This window comes from Rhipicephalus sanguineus, chromosome 4 (genome assembly GCF_013339695.2).
Source record: "Rhipicephalus sanguineus isolate Rsan-2018 chromosome 4, BIME_Rsan_1.4, whole genome shotgun sequence".
NCBI lineage: Eukaryota > Metazoa > Arthropoda > Arachnida > Ixodida > Ixodidae > Rhipicephalus > Rhipicephalus sanguineus.
In genome coordinates, this window is record NC_051179.1 from 190526411 (window position 1) to 190548510 (window position 22100).

The 22100-nt window shown below is 45.5% G+C and overlaps 1 protein-coding gene across 1 annotated transcript in view; it reads left to right on the top strand.

Moving 5' to 3' along the window:
- The window catches only part of LOC119390975 (uncharacterized), a 232878-nt gene that overhangs the window by 92513 nt on the left and 118265 nt on the right, over positions 1 to 22100 (top strand). Inside the window, exon 2 of the mRNA XM_037658685.1 lies at positions 4780 to 4910. Coding sequence (XP_037514613.1) covers positions 4780 to 4910 — 131 coding nt within the window. The remainder of the gene's footprint in view (positions 1 to 4779; positions 4911 to 22100) is intronic.

Below are 22100 nucleotides of genomic sequence, written 5' to 3' on the forward strand. Positions count from 1 at the left end.
CTTCAACCGTTTGAGCATCTTTTCGCAGGCTTGCGCAATGGTGCGTTGCGGAAAACCCGCTTGCTTGAGTCTTGCCACCTGTTCACTGAAACTAATGTGTAGTCCGTCCTGACAAGATTTCTGCAAACCAGAACGAACACAGGAAAAGGCTATGCCCTGTTTGATTATTTTTGAGTGGTTTGATGTGAAATCCAGTAATAGTTTAAGTGAACGTGGATGATAGCGCCAACACACATGTGTAGGTAGAACATCCAACTTCAAGTCTAGGAACTGGAGTGCTCCTTCTGTCATCATCTCAACCGTGAAATTTAGGCCGCTGCCGTTCTCTCGGAACACATTTAAGATATTCACGAAAAGTCGACAATAAACACAGACATTAAACAGCACCAAATAGTCATCGACATAGCGGAGGATATGCTTGACCACGCTTGACATGCTTGACATGCTTGAACAGAGGCGTTGGTTGCCCTATAACTCGGGAGCGCACCACGTGCCGTTTCTCTCCTTAATTCACGACGCTTTCAATAGGTGCATATCGAGTACCACTGTTTATTATGTGCTTGTTTATGTCATCTTTGCGCGGGATTCACGATACGCTGAGCCCGGGTATAGGTTAACAACCTCAGCTACCACAATGGTTAAATCATAATAGTGGGCGTTAGTCGTCGCGATGGAGATGTGCCACTAGGAGTCAACGTGGGTGCATCCACGTCAAACGGCGCTATAGCTGCCAAACAACAATAGACAATGAGCAAGCGCTCAGATATCTCTACTAAACAATCAGTACTACTTCTGTGAAGTCACGTTTCGCTTCCGTGTGCGACATATTCCTGTGACGGAGGGATCAGCCATGTTTTTTTTTTCGTCTCCCGTTACATCTGAACTAACGAGCCTTAAATAAATAAATAAATAAATAAATAAATAAATAGCTTCCACAGAAGGTTCCTGGCTATCGGTTTAATTACATGAAGGAAGGTCAGAGTGAAACACATTACATTTATTGTGGGCTTCGGCGGGGGCCGGCCTGACAAAGACCGGTGCAGCAGCGGGGGTTCAGGAATGCATTCGGAGGCACCCCGTTGCTGCCTGCCTCATACTCACATCCTCCTTTATGTATATATATATATATATATATATATATATATATATATATATATATATATATATTGTAACGAAGACAGCGGCGCTCGGGCACGGCACATGCTCGAGGAGGGCAAAGAAGAGAAAGACGAAGGTCAGACAAAAACAGCCGGCCTAGCGAGCAGGCGTTATGTCGATTTCTGTGTATATTTCATTACAATGGCGCAGTCGTCAAACACGAAAGCTTAAAGGGGAGGCAGCCTATACTACCGCGCATTCCGCGTTGCGAAACCGTCTCCCAATGAGCGCCGTCCACGTTTCCTCGGCCGGCCATGGATCCCGTATACCTGCCGCCGCATCAAGCACAGTTCAGGGATGTTGTCCATGCCTCCTTGGCGCCTGTCTACCTGCCGGGGTCCACCAAGATTTCAGTGACGTATTTCCGTCAAGGAAATGACGTCGAAAAATTCAGTTGATCAGGTGGCAAGTAAAAACTAAAAAAAAACTCCCATGAATGGCAATCGAACCCACAACCTCTCAGGCCGCGACAACAGATTCCGGGCATGCTATTCACGGGGCCACCGTCACGCACTCTTGAGACTTTAGAAACGCGCCTTTTATCTCTCACTTTCCCCTCAATGCTAGGTGGGCTAGCTGGTATCACATTATGATATAAAACTTATAGCGCAAATAAACTTCTTCGTCCAGCGTCGTTTATTTGTGCTCAAAATTTTATACCATAATGTGGTGGTGTCGCCGTCTAGGAGCGGTATATTGAAGTAATGCATCATGACCGTTGGCCTTCGTGATTGGCTCCTGCAACGCGTTGTTGCTACGCGTAGGTCCCGTTTGGCGCGATTCCAATGGCAGAAGAGCAATTTCGTCAGTGCCTTAACGTACCGCGAGGTTGCGACGTTAGCCCGCTTACGTTCCCCGCTTACGATCGCCCACAGAAAAATCGCGGCCGGGCTAGAGGGGAGGTACGAGGCGCGTTGCGTTTCCCTCTAGTCCGGCCGTCATGTTCTGTTTATTCTTTAAAGGTGTACTGGTGAAAAGATTTTAGCGTCGTGTTTAATTGTTGAAATGTGTTGCTGGGGGCCTATTAGTCATGACACGGCACATCGTTTGCTATAGCGCTCGACAGGTAATCAATCACAAGCTTCTCATTACCGACCAGTCTCAGTTTCGGTTTGAGAGAGCTCCAAAAACGACAAGCCGCCGAGTGCAACTATCACGACCTAGCGTGTGGAACGCTCGACCACGTCGGCGCACAGAGCTGTGAAGCACTTCCGCTCGGAGCGCACAGCGGCAAGCGCGGCAAAATAAATGGCGACTATGAGGTGATCATAACTTGGTGCACTGTCTGCCGCGTTGTGACGTCGGGGAAGTATGGGGGTCACTTCATGTCACTTTTGAGGGTGTCAGTGGCGGGAGGTTCGGCGTATGGCACTGGATCGCGCACGCAAACTTCAAAATTCACATAAAATATCTTCCAAGCGGGGGCGTAGCCAGGGGGGGGGGGGGGGGTTGGGGGGGTTCAACCCCCCCCCGAAATATTTCAGTTTTGCTTGCGGGTATATGCACGCGCACATACAAACTCACGCACAAACATGCATAAAGCATGGTTGACCCCCCCCCCCCCGAAAGAAATTTCTGGCTACGCCCTTGCTTCCAAACTATATTTGCTCTAGACAAGTTGCAGATGATATACGCATGTTCACAGGAATTGATCTTGCAGGCTGTCTCGGCCGCGATATTTTGTGTCAGTACACCGTTAACATGCTGCGGCATGTCGGCCTTTAGTCGACGCTCTTCTGGCTGTCACACCGCTTTCTCTGATTATGCTCTCAACGTTAACTACTACAGCTACCACAAATGTTTTTCTTATCGTTGATCATGGACGTTAGTCGTCCGCATGGCGATGTGCCACCAACGAGCGTCTGTTCGCCGCCGTCTACGGTCACGTAGTTACCCAACAAAGAAAGCAGATAAGCGACCACAATGCGCCAGAACACAAATTGCCGTTTCAAGGAACAAACGGAGCGCTGTATACATCGCGAAATTTGTTACACCAGACTCTATGCTTATTTTTTCCCTGCTTTCTGATGCAGCCGTTTCGTTCGAAACTGAGAACCAAAATGCGAACTTTGAACTCTCGAACCATTCCAAGATGTTGTCGCTCGGCGGCGGGAAAGACTAAACACCGTGAATTCCGTTTTTTCCTTGATTTTCAGTCTCCTTCAAATCGTTCGCGCTGATTAAGTCACTTTTTCGGGCGCATTCCGGTTTCAGCTAAAATTACATTGATATAGTGAAGATAAAAGGCATTGATAATGCCATAAAGGGCTCTTGATCCCCCCCTTTGTTAAGTTTTCCGCGATTGCCCGAGTGAGTGGGGGCTATCTGTGAAGAAATTCGTTCAAAGAGAAGTGAACGTGTGCCTTTTATACTGAGCTAGGACTTATTTAGCACGCTTTTCTGGTTATGCATGTGGTCGCCAACATTCGGCACAACTTCATTTTTTCTCGCGAATTTTAGCCTGCGTAATCCCGCGTAACGATCGCACCGCAATACATAGCTGAATTTTTGAAGAAAAAAGTTCGATGATTACGCAGAAAAATACGGCAGCCGACATCGGCAGCCGTTGTATGGAATCTAACCCCGATTTCTCGACATTAGCAGCGGACACCTAATCTGCTAAACTACCACGCTGGTTAATATACATACTGATGTGAATTAGGCTGCTCACCACGGGCGCCGATCGTCGGACAGAAGGTGCGCAATTGTGCGCCCAGAAGAACCTATATTTATAGATGCGAAGCATCTCTTGCTCGGGGGTATGTCCCGCGGCCTTGGCCTGGGCGTCCGCACTCACACTACGCGTGCGCAACTCTCCTCCTGCCCTCTCTCCAACAGCTGCGCGTTACCCTCTTCACCTCTCTCCCAGCACCTGCTTGCGCTCCTCCTGCGTTCTCGCTTCTGCTCTCGCGGCGCATGTGCTACTCTCCTCCTCTAGTCCCCTCTCCTTCAAGCGGGTAGAGCGCTGCGCGCGTTGTCCAGCGCTTGCTTCCGTTGACTCCTCTGAAATGCGGGCTCGACTTGCCGAAATTCTCTCCTGAGCAGCGCCGCGATCAGCGCCAGCGCACGCGCGTCCCCTCCCCCTCTCATTTCTCTCCTACGCTGCCCCCCTCTCGCGCGCCTGTCGACCGCATTTCCCGCTCGACCTGTGAGAATTAACGGCTAGGCTAGAGGGAAGACACGACGCGCGTAGTGTTCCTCTTCGCGTTCCACGATGCGAGGTCCGTAGCATGCCGGTGGTCGGTAGCATACCCAACGAACGCCAACGGAACGCGATCGTGCAAGTGCTCCGGCTTCGCATCGCCTCATGGTCCCCTTTAGCGGGAGATGGTGTAATTTTTTTTAATTATGTGCACACTTAGGTGAGTTTCAGACTTATCCGCACTTCCTTATCTAGAGTTCGAGAGGGGCGGCAAGCTCTTAACTGAGTGGTGATGTGTGTTGTCTTTTCGACGTTCTTTTGTTGCGCTAAATGCTGCTATGAATGAGCACGAAAAGGCCCGTCAGGGAGTTCTGTTGCACCTGATCAGTTTGATGTACGCGCACTGCTGTACTCCAGATTGTTTAGTGGCGGCTTACACAAGGTATCTTCCCTCAGACGTCGCAGTATTTTCTTTATAGTTCCTGGGCAAGTGGTGGATTGTGCGAGCCACGGCCAGTGTATTCCACCATGCTGAGCAGTGCACGTACTTCATGGTCAACCGCAAGGCGGAGCGCCTCTACAATATGACCGCTGAGTTTAGTGTCGCAGGGTAAGTAGCACCCTCCGATGTGTAGTATTTCGCGTACACTTTCTTGAGTCGACAGAAGCATTAATGATCTGTCGCTCTGCGTCTGTGTAGTAGCTAGTTTTTTTTATTCACAAACCACTCTCACTCTTCTGTAAGATTTCTTCCAGTGTCATTACTATTGACCGAGTGGCATACTTGCATTGTATGTCTCCTTTTGTCGTGAGTTAGATCGTGATATTGGTAAGAAAAAAATATGCACACAGGTAACTAACTGCACAAATGCTGTAAAGGACTTAATTGTCGACACTCTAAGGAACAAAGGTGTTCTTTGACTCTTCTTTGCTACACTTGTGACTCTCCTATGTATAACTCTCATTAGAGAGTCAGGCGGACTCTCGTTAGGAGAGTCGTGGGACGCACGACTCTCCAAAAGAGAGTTAGCGTGCCTTTTTAAAGAGAGTCATACATCCCACGACTCTCCTATAGAGAGAGTCAGCGTGCCTCTCTAAAGGGAGTTATACATGGGAGATTCACATGTGTAGCAAAGAAGACACCTTTTTTTCTTAGAGTGCGCAGTGGACAGATGCTGGCGGAAACAAGAGGGCCCAGGACTTGGTTTCCAAGTGTTCTGCCTCACACCTGCCGGCATCTGCGTCCCAACAGAACTCTCAGCGTTGTTCTGAAGTCTTAGACATGCCCAGCGTTCTCTTTAGAAGCAACCAGAGAAGCACCTGTGACACAGCGTACCTCCGAGCTGCCATCCTCAGCTTCACGACGCTTCCTGCAGCATGCAAGTGATTCTTTTTTAGCTGCAGTTTCTCTTTGGTGTTACCCCAAAAGAGCTGGAAAAGTCACGCAGATACGCAAGAGCTTGAGACTAGACACGCTAGCAAGATGTGTGCTCTGACGACAACGCACATGGCGTTCTCAACTTCTCCTACACTGGCTTCGAAGGCAATCAAACTGCCCAACACAACGCCAAACATCTCATGTGAATTTTTCTGTTATACGATACTTTTCAGATAATGATCCTGCGGCAGGAAGAAATATCAAGCTTGAGGGTTGAATCGGAGTGGTGGGTGTCGTTATGGACGCTGAGGACCAGTTGGCTTTTTCGAAGGATTATAGCGACCGCATTCATAATTTTTTTCCTGCGCAAACCCTCTTGACCATTGATGAGAACAATTTTGTGGTATTTCGAGCATAGGAATTTGAAAGCTGAAGTATTTTATTGCAGATCGTCCGACGTAAGGCCTTTTACAGAAAACCGGCCCAGGTTATTACAACGGACGTAGAACCTGCTTCTCGCAGCGCGCCTTGCACTGCCAACAAACTTTCGTGTTCATTCTTTGGATCAAATCAAACTGCTACGTGATCTATCAAAATAGCTGTATTGCGACGCACGTTTATTGCTTATTTTGACCTATTCGAATTTCAGATACAAAAAAAAAGCCGCAAAGCTTGCGCTAAGCCGCGGAAGGCTTGAAACAGCGAAACTGGACGATTCTGAAGAATAATGAAGACTCCTAGCTTGTTTCTAGGCCTCAGCTAGGCGATTTAGATTGTTTCTAGGTTGCTTCTAGGTCATTGATAGGCATTAGCTAGGTGGTGCTGGGTTGTTCCTACGTTGATTCTCAGCGCAGAGAGGTTCGAGTTGAACCACAGACAGTCAGAGACACGAAACGGATGTCCAAACTCCCGAGACAGAACCTCGCGCTGAAACCAAGCGTTCGCACTTCACATAGATCTACAGGCACGTCGTCTTTGATGTGCCCATTCCATCGCTTCGGGGTCTTCTCGCAGCCGCCATTGCCTTTCCCGTACTCGGGGTCTTCGGCTCGCCGCCGCCGCTTCGCAGCCAATTGTTGGGCCAACTGCTGCCTCCGTCACTTTTAGTGGACCAGTGGTATTTACCCAATTTCTGTGGCAGATACCCGTTTATGATGATTTTTTTTTTGGTTCCCCGGACAAGGAACGATTTGCTAAAGAGATTCGCCGTTAAAACTGTTAGCAATGCTCGGCGCAGACCACACAGCAATCTTTGGGACGCTTCGCGAATGTTTGTGATCATTCTGTCAATATGACGTGCAGGACGCGAATAAACAAATTTATTCGAGACCTTACGCGAGCACCAGCGATAACGCGTCGTCTTTTATAAAACAGTCATCGTGTGATGACTGCTTTATAAAAGACGGCGCGTTCCGCCGATGATCACACTACTCGATGGTCGAGGGCTGTTCTCGCCGCTACCAGTTTACAGCGTGAATCGCTTGTACGCAAGTTGACTTTTCATTTGCCGGGTACAAGTTTGTCGAAATAAAGCGTTCTGTATTTTCCAGTCCTGCTGCAGCCTTCTTCACCGCCACAACCACGTAACAATATTCACGAATAATCGAATATCTACTTCCCTTGTTCCTCCTTGGATACCTACTGCATGAAAGCCAGTGATGTATATTAGACCTGGTGTTCTCAAACTTTCTGGCCTTGGGAAACCCGAACTTCATTTCCAGAGTGCCGCGGAACCTGTCATTTTTCTTTTGCACGAAGGCAATCGAAAGCGCGCGTGCAACGAAGGGGGAAGGGGAGGGGGAAGTTTAGGTGACAACGTCTCTCGAGGCGCGCAACCAGAGTAATAGCACTGCCCGCATTGGCCTGTTATCATGAATATCGAAGGCTATGGCCGTTATTATAGGACTTCCGATAATACATAGACTTGCGATTGCACTTGGCATAAACTTGGCATACCAGTCACACTGCGAATGGCCGTCGACCGGTACACCTGTCGTAAAGCTAAGCATAAATGCTCATGTAGACCACAGCCGGCACTAAGCGATGCCTCTTGCGCCTGTAAAAGCACTCGTTTTGATTAGAAAAGCGACATTGAGCAATGGCAAATGATCGTGTATGAAAACTATGCCACGTGAACGCAGACGCGCCATGGGACATGAATAAAGCGCCGAGGCGCCCCGGAAAGCCGATATCATTTTCCATACCTAGGCTTGCAGAAATAAGGAATAGATTCCCGCGCACTTGGCACAAACTGCGCTCACGATCATTAATTACACTAAAAACTGAAACTCCTGCCGTGAGAGTTAAAGAGCTGTGTTACTCCCGCAGATCTCATTATGCTCTCTCTACAGGGAGACGCTTTACTTTCTTTTGCCACTCCTCCTGGCGAAGCAGAGTGAAGTGCCTGTTTCACTCCTGCATCCCACGAGAGAGTAAAAGGTTGTTTTACTCTTTTGCTATATAAGAGCGTTTTTAAGAGCTTGTTTTAGTCTTGCACCTCTCCAAATATAAGGAGCTGTAAAGAAAAGTTCGTGCAGTCTAATATCTTTGGCAGTAGATCAATCGATGAAGTGACGGCGATACATTCCTCGTCAACTTATCGCGACGAAAACCGCTGACAGGCACAAAAAATGCGTGATCATAACTGCACGGGATTATACTTACCCGTACGCACTCCCTGAGTGAGGTCCTAGTTATAAAATGACTAGAGACGGCACGCCGCAGCGTACGCAATAAAATGCTGTGGACAGAAAGCCCGACAAAGAAAGAAAAAAGGGTGGGGGGGGGGAGGACTCCTACATTTCGCCTTTAAAACGCGACAGCGATATTCGTACACACGCTCACAAACACACGCACACGCAAACACACGCTCACAAACACACGCACACGCAAACACACACACACACACACACACACACACACAACACACACACACACACACACACACACACACACACACACACTATTGCCTTCTCAATCGCTAGCTTGCCTTCGCTTCTCGATGGGGACGTATACACAGTGCCGCAAGAAAAGCCAAAGTGCAAACGCCCTCTCTCTCTGCATCTACCTCGAACACACTCTGCTCGAGCACACTTTCGCTCACACGCTGCTTTTTCTCTCAGAACCAATGGCGCCGAAGCCGCCGAAGCCGCCGAAGCCGCCGACACCGGAATTTCTGCGAAACGAGCTCTTTGACGCTCTCACGTCAAAAAGTGGGCAAAACGTTGCGCATAAACGACACGGACTCAGAAGAGACGTTGTAATACACAGGGCGCAAACTTTGAACAATTTATTTCGGAGCAGTGTTCCCCTTTTTATACTTGACGAACATAATGCGCATGTCCCCAGGAACAACATCAAACACTTGCGCACCCACTCAGAAAAGCAATTTCTTTTGCTGACAATGCTACGGAAGCCTCACTGAGGCAACAATTGTGAGATATTATGGGCTTCATCAAACGCGTCGTTTCCTTTCAATCATTTATGTTGGAGGTATGAACCCCGAGCTAACAAACACATTTTCCCTTATAACTCCGCGCACTACAAATTAGTCAAGCGGGCAATTATGAATCTCTGCTTCAAGAACGCCTGAGACAAATCATGCTCCGACTGAACTGATGAAACCTTCAGCCAACAGCGCACTCGTCTAAATGAGGTTGGTTACCCGAGACAGCGGTTGGTTTCTGTTGCCGAAAAGCTGCTTAGGAATATAAAGGTTACTAGTAATGCGACACAAGCCCAGAAAGAAAAAGAAAAAGGAAAAACCGCGGTATTGCCTTACACTCACAAAATATCGCACAACTTAGAGAAGGTAGCTGACCGGGTCGATGTTAAAGTGTTAATTTCCGCTCCCGATAAACTCGATAAGCTATGCCAATTAACTAATAAGAAAGGCAGAGAAAAGGAGTGTTGCGGTAAGCAGCATCGCACTAAGTATGTTGCATGCAATGAAGGTATTGTGTACCGCATTCCTTTAACTTGCAACCGCTATTCAGGTCGTTGCAGTAACGACAGGCTGTGCGAACACACGAATAATGTTATAAATTAGTCAGGTGGTTGGTTAGCTATCCATTGCAGAGACTGTGGATGTACACCTATGTTCGATGAGTGCATCATAATTGCAAGAAGTAGAAATGAAACGGCGCGGTTGATTATAGAAGCCCATAATATCTCACAACGTGGGACTAGCCGGGTGGCGCGGGGTCTCCCCTGCGTCTTCTCTGGACCCCAATAAAGTTTGCATCATCATCATCATCATTGAAAGATAGTTGCGTCAGTGAGGCTTCCCTAGCATTGCCAGCAAAAGAAATTGCTTATTTGAGTGGGTGCGCACGTGTTTGATGTTGTTCCTTGGGACATGCGCATTTATGTTCGTCAAGTATAAAAAAGGGGACACTGCTCCGAAATCAATTGTTGAAGTTTGCGCCCTGTGTATTACAACGCCTCTTCTGGTGTCGGTGCCGTTTATGCGCAACGTTTTACCCACTAATGACAAACCAACAGGCCTAAATAGGAGCCTTGGTGCACGTCAAAAAAATATAAACGCGACTTCCTTTAGGCGGCCGCTAAACGGGAGGGCTGTTACATGCGCCACCGAGAGAGAAACACGATCATGCAACCTTACGACGCGTGCGCGAGCGAGGAAAGACAAGAAAAACGAACACACACAGACACATAATATAATAATAATAATAATAATGTCTGGGGTTTAACGTCCCACAACACACAGACGCACGCACACCAGCAGAGGTGAAGCGTGCGTGCTAAAGTCGAAGTCTCGCCGTCGCCCGTCGCTGCCTTCGCCATTTACTTCCATTGCCCGGTCATCGAAGTTTCCGAATTGCTCAGCTGTGTCTGCTGTGCGTGCCCGTGTCCCGTGTATGCGCGACTGTGATCTCAACGCTGGACATGAAGGGAATTTAGCGACGGCAGTGGAAGATCCGGTACTGTGAGCGTGTTCGTGTTGGTTTCACGATGGTCTGAAGACTCAAGCGAGCTTGCACCTTTGTGTATGCGTATTCGGCCAGCACCTGGTTAGGCACAGTCGGAAATGCGAACGGTAAGTGGTGCTTCTGTGTTCTTAGCTTCGCGTCTCTGTTTTGCGTCGCTCAGGTGTGTAGTGCTGCACAGTTTGTCGCGTGGAAAATACAATAAAAAGCAGAATAGAAAAGCATTACCCGCACATACGTGTGATGCCTGATGCGCGTTTAAAAAGCTTTCTTGAAGGCAGTCTATCGACCAGTCTATCGAAGAGCAAGTACGCCTCAATAAAGACAATTTGTACTATATAATTTCTTTGCTTGCCATAAAACGTGAATGCGGCAGCATGCTTTCAGATAATATAAAGAAGTGAGAGGCCGCGGTTATCACTCCGTCAAGTGTGCATTAAGGCTAAATTTTGTTCTCATTTGATTCATTTGTAGTTGTCAGCCTCTGTTGTACGATAGTTGCGGTACTCGGCTGCCGACCCGAAAGTCGCAGCTTCGATCTCGGCCGCGGCGGTAGCATTTCGGTGGAGGCGAAACGCTAAACACCTGTGGACTCTGCGATTTCAGTGCACGTTAAAGAAAAACAGATGGGCGAAACTTCCGGAGCCCTTCGTTGCGCCCTTCACTTTTTTAGAAAAACGCCTATTTTCATAATTCATTTTCGGTAAAACACCTCCCCCCCATCAGAATTTCGCCCCCACCCACTTTTCCCCGTGGCAATGCGCCTGGCGTACGCTATTCCAAAACTCCCTGATATTAGTAAGTGGGAATACTTTTCGGTAACAATTTTGCATTGCGCTCTTTGTTTGTCTCTAAGACAAAAAAAAAAGAAACAGCATACCATAGGATAATTACGTCATTAGGTTGGACTGGAGCGAATAAATTATGCTGCAGAAATATGATTATGGCCATATTATGTGACAGTTGTCTGCTAAGTGACAGCGTGTATGGAGAAGCACATGCATTTTACGATATTGTCGCTTAATTAGTGACAATTTTGTGACATAATTAGTGACATCTTGAACTTTCCTGGATTACATGTGAACATTCTCATCCAGTTGAAGATGTGCGAGCTGTGTCAGGCTTGTTCAGTCACATCAGTGCAAGTCAGCTCAATGCAATCCTGATGGCAGAGGGACAATCATTAAAAAAATGTGACTTGCATAAGACTGTTATGAAGCTTTGAAGCAAGGCTAAGCAGCCATTAAACATTATCACAGTTAGAAATACTAATGTTCAGCCAGAACAGAACACCTTTCGTCATTCCTTATGGTTTACTTCTGTAAGTCATATGTAAGCTTCCTACCTTCATGCTTCTTGATGAATGTAAATATTGTGTTTAGTGCAGCACCAGAAGCAGTAGACAATATCACGCAGGTTACCAGATGACTCTATGGCAAATTCTCAAAGGATGTGCTGTTGTGCACCTACTCCAGGCTGTATCATGATTTGTTTTGAGCTCTTTCATTAGCATGATACACGGCAAACAACTTAATTTATCAGAAACTCAAATGCTGTGTTTTTGACGAAATGGTAGGTGTTGAGTAAGCTTGAAACTGCAAGTATTTGCTTTCAGGTCTGACACAGGCAGTGAAATTTTGGTTGGCTGTAGGCTGTAGGTTGCGAATGTTAATGCAGTTAGCAACACTACACTGCTGAACTTGATGTGTATATTTGTAAATGGTGCAATACTTAAAATGAAGGAAGGCAAGAAACAAATAGATGGGAAGACAGGCAGGTTACCCAGTTAATAAACTGGCTGACCATGCTGTGCAAAGGAAGAGGGTACGAGGAATAAAGAGTATTACAAAAGAAACTTTAGAGAAAAAGAACTAAACAGGAAAGAAGAGTATAATGCTTCGTAAAGTCTGTCTCTAAGCTCACTTTTGCGTAAGAAGCACAGCAGCACTTTCAGTGCTAACATCAAACGGGAGCAGCAATGAAACAGCTCTGGAATCTGTTTTCCGAGAGTAAAAAAAAAACGCTTCATCTACAGTGCCAGTTTTGTATTATGTACTGGATTAGTTCTTCGTGTTCGATTGCATAAGGATAATAAATTTAGAGTTTAAAAATTGTTTCACGCATGGACGTCAAACTGAATTTATGCCAGTTATCTGAATTTGGTATTGGTGTGCTTTACAGCTGTTTAGTGCAGCATGAAATAGTGCGTCACTGCAAGAAATTTGTAGAATTTTTTTTTTACTTTGCAGATGGTGCTCAAGATGGCACATGCAACGCCATGCAGCAGTGGACACCAGCAGCTTGATAAGAGCCCTTTAAGCTCATCTGGATGCTTCAGGGAACCTGGGTTGGTAGCAGCAATCTCGTTAGGAGGGTGTGATCAAACAGAATCCATTTTTGAATTGTTCAATGCATACCAGTGTGTAATGAAGCATGTCACTGATACATTGAAAACGTTGAGAGTACCACTATTTTGAATCCAATTTCATGGTAGCTCTTATCTCAGTCATCCGATACAGTATGCAGAAACTGCACCTGCACTCTGTCACACCTGTAACACTATATTGAATTTACAATGGCGTGCCTCGATAATAGACACCTGTAGCATGATATCGACTGTATTGTGAGGGATCCATAGTGTTCCTGGCGAAATGGTCAGTACTTATATAATGGCAGTTCTAAGAAGACAAGGACAAGAAGGTGCACAACACGAGCGCTTACAATTGAAAGCTTTATTGCTTCAGCAGAAAATATATACTTAAACTTCAACCTCGCCTATTACCCGCCAACTAGCTCGCCTTTCCGTTTTTCCTCAAACGTTCAGTATTGTGATGGATTACCTTTACAATGAAGTGGCATGTACATCGATATACATTGAAGCTCATCAGCGCATTGTTATTATGGTGTTTAACTTTATTTTGTGTTCGGTAGTTGCAAAACCGTTCACAAACTTGCGAAACAAATGTTAGTCGTGTTGTGACCATAGGTCTGGAAAAACCTGGAGCTCATTTAGACTCACTCACGAAACATATCTTGCCCTTAGGGCTTACTCGGCCTCAGACTCGCCAAATTTTCCTCATCCGAACTCACTCGGACTCAGACTCACTATAATTTTTCTCAACCGGACTGACTCGGACTCAGACTCACCAAAATGTAATTCACTCGGATTCACTCAAATTCACGGCTCAGTTTGAGTCTGAGTGAGTCGACTCATGAGTCCGCTATCCTATAAATAGCTTTTACTGCCATAGTGTCAATGCTCTTTAACACTAATATCTCGCATAATCGGTGCCCTGCTTAGCACCTTTTGATCTCGTACCTTCAAACACGGGTTATCAGAGTTTCTCATTCAATAATACAGTGGCGAAGCTTTGGTACTGTTTAATGGGTTGCGCTCTCCAGAGGCTTCTAGTGGGTCGTTCTCTTCTGAACGCCGCTCGCACTTGGAGTGCGTGCTTTTGCCTTGACTGTCGCCACTGCGTATTGCCGCTGAGGGCTTTCCGATAAACACCTTAACAGTACCTTTTTATTGAAAAAGATGACACCTTTTTTTTGAAAGAGATGACTCACACGAAATGTTTTTATCAATAACCTGCCGCAAAAGTGTTTGCGGGGGGGGGGGGGAGGTCAAGGCATCGCCTCCCCCTCTCCCTCTGCAAATCACGCCTCTGATCAATAAATTTAAAGCTGACGTATGAACGGTAGCGCGTTGAAGTTGGTAGGAGTCATCATCATCATCATCATCATCATCAGCCTGTCTACGCCCACTGCAGGGCAAAGGCCTCTGCCATGTTCCGCCAATCAACCCGCTCCTGTGCTTTCTGCTGCCACGTTATACCGACAAACTTAATCTCATCTACCCAGCTAATTTTCTGTCGCCCCCTCACGCGTTTGCCATCTCTTGGAATCCAGTCAGTTACCCTTATTGACCATCGGTTATCCTGCCGACGTGCTACGTGCCCGGGCCATATCCATTTCTTCTTCTTGATCCCCGTTTGTTCCCTGACCCACTCTGCTCTCTTCCTGTCTCTTAAGGTTACACCTATCATTTTCCTTTCCATCGCTCGCTGCGTCGTCCTCAATTTAAGTTGAACCCTCTTTGTAAGTCTCCAGGTTTCTGCTCCGTAGGTAAGTACCGGTAAGATGCAGCTGGTATATACCTTCCTCTTGAGGGATAGTGGTAGATTACCATTCATGATTTGATAATGTTTGCCGAATGAGCTCCATCCCATCTTTATTCTTCTAGTTATTTCACTCTGATGGTTCGGCTCCGCGGTTACTACCTGTCCTAAGTAGACGTACTCCTTTACAACTTCCAGTGTTTCGCCACCTATCGCAAAGCGCTGTTCTCTGCCAAGATTGTTCCACATTACTTTAGTTTTATGCATATTAATTTTCGGACCTACTCTTCTACTTTCGGCATCCAGTTCAGTAATCATGAGCTGTAATTCGTCTCCCGCGTTACTCATCAATGCAATGTCATCAGCGAATCGCAAGTTACTTAGATACTCTCCATTAACTCTTCTCTCTAATTCTTCCCAATCTAGGGCCCTGAAAACCTCCTGTAAACACGCGGTGAATAACATTGGAGAGATCGTGTCTCCCTGCCGTATGCCCTTCTTTATTGGGATTCTGTCGCTTTCTTTATGGAGGGCTATAGTGGCTGTGAATCCGCTGTAGATTTCTTCCATTATGTGAATCCGCTGTAGATTTCTTCCATGATTTCTTCATAGCCTCAAAGCTATGAAGACAAAACTGTGCATAGGCGAAAATCAGACGTATGCATTAAGGGACAAGGAAGGCAAGGTCACAACACAACCAATATGGATAGAATAATTGAGGTAGCGGAACAGTTCTACAGAGATCTGTACAGCAGCCTAGACAGTCAGGATGATAACGTAAGAAGCAGTAATAGCCTGGCATCCCACCAGTATTGACAGGACAAGTAAAGAAAGCCCTAAAGGGAATGCAAAGAGGCAAAGCCGCTGGTGAGGATCACGTAACATCACACCTGTTGAAAGAGTGGAGAGATTATGTTAGAAAAACAGGCCACCCTGTATACGAAAGGTCTCTCGACGGGGAAGATACCAGAATCTTGGAAGAATGCCAACACCATCTTGATCCATCAGGAAGGGGACGTCAAGAACCTTAAAAATTACAGGCCCATCAGCTTACTGTCCGTTGTCTACAAGCTATTTACAAAAGTAATTGCTAACAGAATTAATACGACATTAGAGTTCAATCAACCAAGGGACCAGGCAGGATTTCTTACAGGCTTCTCAACAATAGACCATATTCATACTATCAATCAGGTGATAGAGAAATGCGCGGAATACAACCAACCCCTATACATAGCCTTCACAGATTACGAGAAGGCATTTGATTCGGTAGAGACATCAGCATTCATGCAGGCACTGCGGAATCAGGTCATCGACGAAGCCTATATAAACAATGGTGGGAGTATACATGAGTGTACACGTGAGGGAGATTAATGCTGAAGTTGACTATATAGGACCATAGATCGGCAAAAAATGTGGAGCTTACTGCAACTCTGGGTGAGCCCTAAGGACTCACCCGGACTCAGACTCACCAAAATTTTCCTCAATCGGACTCACTCAGGCTCAGGCTCACCATAATTTTTCTCCACCGAACTCACCCGGACTCAGACTCACAAAAAGTTTACTCAGCAGGACTCACTCAGGCTCACGTCTTTATATGAGTCTGAGTGAGTAGACTCATAAGTGAGTTTGCCGACCTGCGGTTGTGACTGCTTGAAATGAGGCTTTAGCCCTGAACTATGAAATTTAGGTGTAAGTTTTAATTCACAGTGGCAGATATTTTTGGCTATCGTGCTCATTCAAAACCTTGTCTTAAGAAAGTCAATTTGAAAGGTAATGCAATGCCTCCATGCTCCGATTTCTATTTTGAAATCACAAGGTTGAATCAGCTTGTTGCAAGTTTCTTGGACTTTCCAAATAAGTAAATGTGCTGAAGAGAGGTTACCAGTACTAGGATGGGCTGCATGCGCCTCGTGGTTTAAGTTATCACTGTTAGGAAAATGTTTACATTAATTTGCACTTGACAGTTATATTATTTGTTGTCTAGTTTGTGTTGGCTAGAGGACATTTAAGGTAATAGCAAGCAGTACGCAACATAGAAAATTTTCATTGCGCACGCATTTCATAGTTGGCGCAAGCAGGATGGTGCAGTGCTTACAGGCAGGTGCTATGTACACCGCTCGTTTAGTCTGAAGTGCAGTGAGAAAGACAATGTCTAGATACTGTTTTGGCATAAGCACAGTTTTATATTTAAATGTAAATTAAAAAATCGAGGTTGTCCACTGTTGCATGCCTCATAAGTACTATATATCTGTATTTTGTCGTGTCTAGCCTAGGATTTCAAATAATTTATTTGGGAGAACTTGCAGTAAGTTTTGAGGATAAGTGAATTATTTTTCTAAAGGGAGCTGCCTCCACGAAACAACAAGCAACACTGCACACTAGCTATTGTACCTTGTTTTTTTTGCTACGTGTATAAAAACATGGGAGCAAAACATGGCCAAGCAAACGAGCCCCGTCTTTCTGTGTCATAATGCTTCGTTTTTTTAGATATTACAAGAATGAAAGTGTGCGGCACACTCATTGCATATCTCACAAGAACATACTTGGCAGCTTCTTAATTTTGTATTGTTGCTTTTTTTACAAAAGTCTGCACGGTAAGAAGTCAAGTTAGTATTTTGTATGGATGCAGAAAGCTTAATAGACTTCCTTGCTTGATACCTTTTTCAGGAAGACTGAACACTTTTGGCAAAGCAGCAACAGTTCTGGCCCAACTGTTTGTATACAAGACGGTCTCTGTGAACAGTCCTGTGTCTTACAGTATACTATACTGATGATCTTGTACATCTCTCTGTATTTAGGATTGTCAGCACTTGGACTGCTGCACTGTGTTATGCACGGTGCTGAGTCCAAATTTTCCAATAACAGTGTGCATTTGAAAATTTTGCATGGCTTGAAAGGACGCTGAATGGAAACTCATTTAGTTTACTAAGCATGATTTTGACTGTTTTACAGCCATTATTTATTCACTGTTCAATTCTATTCAACCTCGTGGCATGTCCAGTCCTTGGCTCTAATGTGTCAAGCCACCACGAGTATTGATGGGCAATTTTTAATTCAGAGCATGTTATTGCCTAACTCCGATGTAACTTTCCTGTCACGGTATTCGAATTCATTTTCAATGTGGCACGTTTGCGTGAGTCATATGTTGAGCTATTAAAGGTGACGAGGAGGTACATTTCCGGTCGCATTTGATGGCACTAGCTGGCATGTAAGTATTGTAACCATTGGTCTACTACTTATGCATAATAATAAGGGAGAATAGGGTTGTGAAATAATGCCATGTTCCCAAGCTTAACTTTATAAATTTAGGTTATTTCTTAAAAATGTCTGAATAAAGGCGACTGTGTTTACAAACCTTGACAGGTGAATCTGTGGTCGACACCACAGGTCTTTATACAAAACATTGAACTGCACAATCATGTGTAACATGTTTTTAATGCCTGATGGCAAACTAATGCAATATATTAGAAAAGTGGTACACCAACATGCCTAAGTGTTGCAAGCATTTATTACTTATCGAGTTGCCTTCATGTGTAAGCAGACACCAAGTTCTCTGTGCATCAGGGGCATAGGCAGACATTTTTTTTCGGGGGGGGGGGACCTCCTCCTTGATTTGAAGTGGGGGCCGGGCAGGCAGATATTGTCAATTGTCATTTTGGGCTCTGAATGCCATAGCAAAAAAATTTTTCTGGGGGACGGGCCCGGTGTGGCCCCCTGGCTACGCCACTGCTGTGTATGCCATCTCTTCGGTTTGTACTTGCATACTGGCACTGCGAGGTGCATGTGTCGTGCTTTGTGATGAAGTTTTGAGCGCTACTTTTATAATATTTTACTGCTGTGGATTAGTGTTGAAGTTGCATTGTGTATGTTGTTTCATCTGTTCAATAATGAGCGTACGTTCTGTGGTAGATGAAAATGTATATTTTTACATTGACATATTTGATGTTATTATTTTGATTCCACTAAAGTACTACAACCAGCATTTATAGTATCATTCGAAGTTTAAGAGTTTGTAATGCATTCAAAAGAGGTCCTTGTACATGTAAATAAAATTGTTCAGGCTCTGACATATAGGTCAGTGGTTCTCAGCCTTAGATGTTTCAGGGACTGGTGGAAGTGATGAGAGACCCCTTGCAGTGAGAGATAAGGGGTAGGTGGGTTAGAGGGCTTATAAATTAGCACATCAGAGTGAAATAGGTGTATTGTGCTTCTCCGTGACAAAGAATGGTAAAACTTAAGGTTCATGCCAATTCGATCTCAACAGCTTGTCAATACGTGTGCCATCTGCCGCCACATTTCAGCTGTTTCTCACTACGCTTTCTCTTCAAATATGCAAGCCTGGAAAAGCAGATATCGTAGAAAATTGCAGTAAAAGCTTTACAACGATTTAATGGAGAAGGGAAAGCATAAGTCAGCTCCGCCGCAGCGCGTAACCGTTACGCGGTGAAACATACAAAAAAAATCGGAAGGGGCCGCTGTCATTGGACATATTGTTGCCAGAAGAAGGGCGTATTTTGTTTTTTGTTCGAAGATGCGTTTCGCGGACCACCAGAAATGGCTTCACTGATACCCCCTTGAGAAACACTGTATGCTACAGATAATAGTTGTGTCTTACCAGAAGGGTTGTACCGATGATTCTTGCAATACGTCGGGCCTATAAGCGACAGGCAGTAAACAGAAACAGATCAACAGTGATCGAACATAGATGAGTTGATCATTCATCAATCGTCGCATAATTAGTATAATAGATTCAGACATCAACCACAGGTACACGAGGCAGTAGGAGTGCACATGGCATCCACTTTTTCCAGTTTTTATTTATCTGCTGCTCTCATCTTCGTGCTATGTGTCATCCTGAATCACGAAAAAGTCAAGTTGTGTCCTGCCGTGATAAAAATATCCTACCAATTAAAATGAAACCTTATTTTATGAAGTACAGCTCTTTCACTGAGAGATACAGTAATGCCATTTTTAATAGATACTGCACAATCTTTTCAGGAGTAGTGCCAACTACACGCGGACGTTCGCAATACAGAAGTACAACAGTATTAGCTTTTCTATTTTAAGGGAGACGTGTCACTCGCGAATTAGTGGACATCGTGCTCAGCCTTGGTGGATGCCTTCGACATCAATTTTGTTGGTGGCGTGACACGGAAGAGTAGAGGTTATTTAGTAAAAGGGTAGCAAGTCTCCGAGTATAAAAGCAAATACATACTGACTATGAATAATTTAAAAGCACGCTATGTTGTGCCTCAGCGCGCGTTAGTGCTCATTGTGCAAATATTCGTCCCACTGCTCAGAGGTGCCGCTGACCCTGCGTGCAGCTCGCAACAGTACCTACACGCGCAATAAATGCACATGCTTGTATAGGGGCACGCAAAAATGCCCTTGGAACTCTGACGTCGACGTATGTAACAAAAAAAAAAAAACGCCAGGCCTGCGCAGAAAGCGCAGCACAGTCACAGCGAAAGCTCGAAGAGCGGCATTTCTAGAGCCCGTTATAAACTTTCTTGTGGCTACTAATCGAAGTACACTAGCACCGTGCCCACTACGCCAAAAATAATTTTTGTGAAGTTGGGAAGCACCCACCACGACATTACTCGTAATTCTGCAGAGAAGCGAGGTACAATCTTTAAGGCATTATGTGCAGATTCTTTAAGTGGCGGCTGATGACAATGAAGACTTATGACAGCCTTTTGTAATGGGTTAGAAGTTTTAAAGAACCCACTAGTTACGTAAATCGCATTGTCTGACGCCGGTCGTTATTTCACTCTCCCACCACACTTTATAACCTACGCTAACGTGAGAAAGAGATAGAGAGAGGGAATTATCTTTATTGAGACCCTGAGGAAATTGATCAAGGGAGCCTTATGGGCTTCCTTGGCAACCAGTAGAAGTGCACTTGCGAGGAACCCACTACACTCTAAATCATCATAATTTTTGTGAAGTCGGGAAGCAGCCACTATGCAATTTTTCGTCATTCTGCAGATAACCGTGGTATCAGCTAAACACCTGTAAGGCATTATGTGTGCTTTGTTGACGTTGTGGCTGGTGACAATGAAGAATATGGGAGAGCCCTTTGTAATGGGCTGGAAGCATTCAACAACCCACCTGTTGCGCAATTCGCATTGTGTGACACCAGGTTACTGAATTGGGGTTGTGTGACGCTTGTTTCTTATTTTACTCTTCTACCACGCTACATTACATATGTTAATGTGGTTCCTTCTCGACTTGAACCCTGTATAGGGTCTTTTTGCAAAGCAGTTTCAAGCACCGGCATGGCTCTGAGGTAGAGTACTGGGCTCCCACGCAGAGGGCGCAGGTTCGAACCTCATTCCATCCTGGAAATTTTTTCCTATTTCGTTTTTTCTTTTCTTATTTCAAGGGATAGTGGTTACGGACACCGGCGGCGGACAACTACGGCGCCAAAAACGGCCCTTGTGATCTCATAATAGCTTTCGCTGGAAAATATGCGACAGATAATGGTCTTCGAACAGCTGGGAACGCACTGGAGACACTTGCAGCTCGTGGGAAAAATAACCAAAACTGCTCAACAGCACACGCGCGTAGAACACACATACGTCTATCTAAATGTACTTACCATGCTGGTATCAGCCATTTTTTGGGCGAGCGAGACATCCACGATGTACGGTGAACACCAAAAAACACACGTTTCTCTTACGGCACGACAAACGACGAACGGAAGTCGGAGCTGAAGGTGCTAACGGTGGCCTTCTTGAGTTCATGGCGCCGCGCTAACTATTTACTAACTTAATGCACGCGCAAACACACACCGATGATGCAAGAAAAGAAGTAGCAACCTCCGCCCTCTCGTTGCAAACCACTTTGTAAATATATGACGCTGTGAAAAGTTAACGAAGCATGCGGTGGCTCTGTGGAGTAGTGGTTAGTGTCTGCTTTCGGTGCTTGTGGTCATGAGTTCGACTTCTGTGTTATGTGCGATTTGTATATGTGCGTGTTTACATTGATGTAAGTTTTCTATTTATCCCTAGAGATAAGTATTAAAGAAATTATTCCGTGAAACGCTGTTCCAGTGCCAAAATTTGTCTTTTTTCGCAGCCGCTCTAGGGCCGCCTATTGATATGACGCCACGCGTAAGCGCTGCAGGCCCTACCTAGCCAGGAAAAATATGAACTAAAATCAAGGAAAAGCCATGTCAAGGCTATTGTTTTGCTTCCTCTGGGAGCCGCCTACGGAATCGCATAATGAACTGACCAGCAGCGGCCGTAATTTGAACGAATTTCCTGCCTGCAGGCGTGGAATCCAGCGAGTATTTGACTAACAATGTAGCGCAACGCTCACTAACACCACACCTGCGTTCACAACTCTCC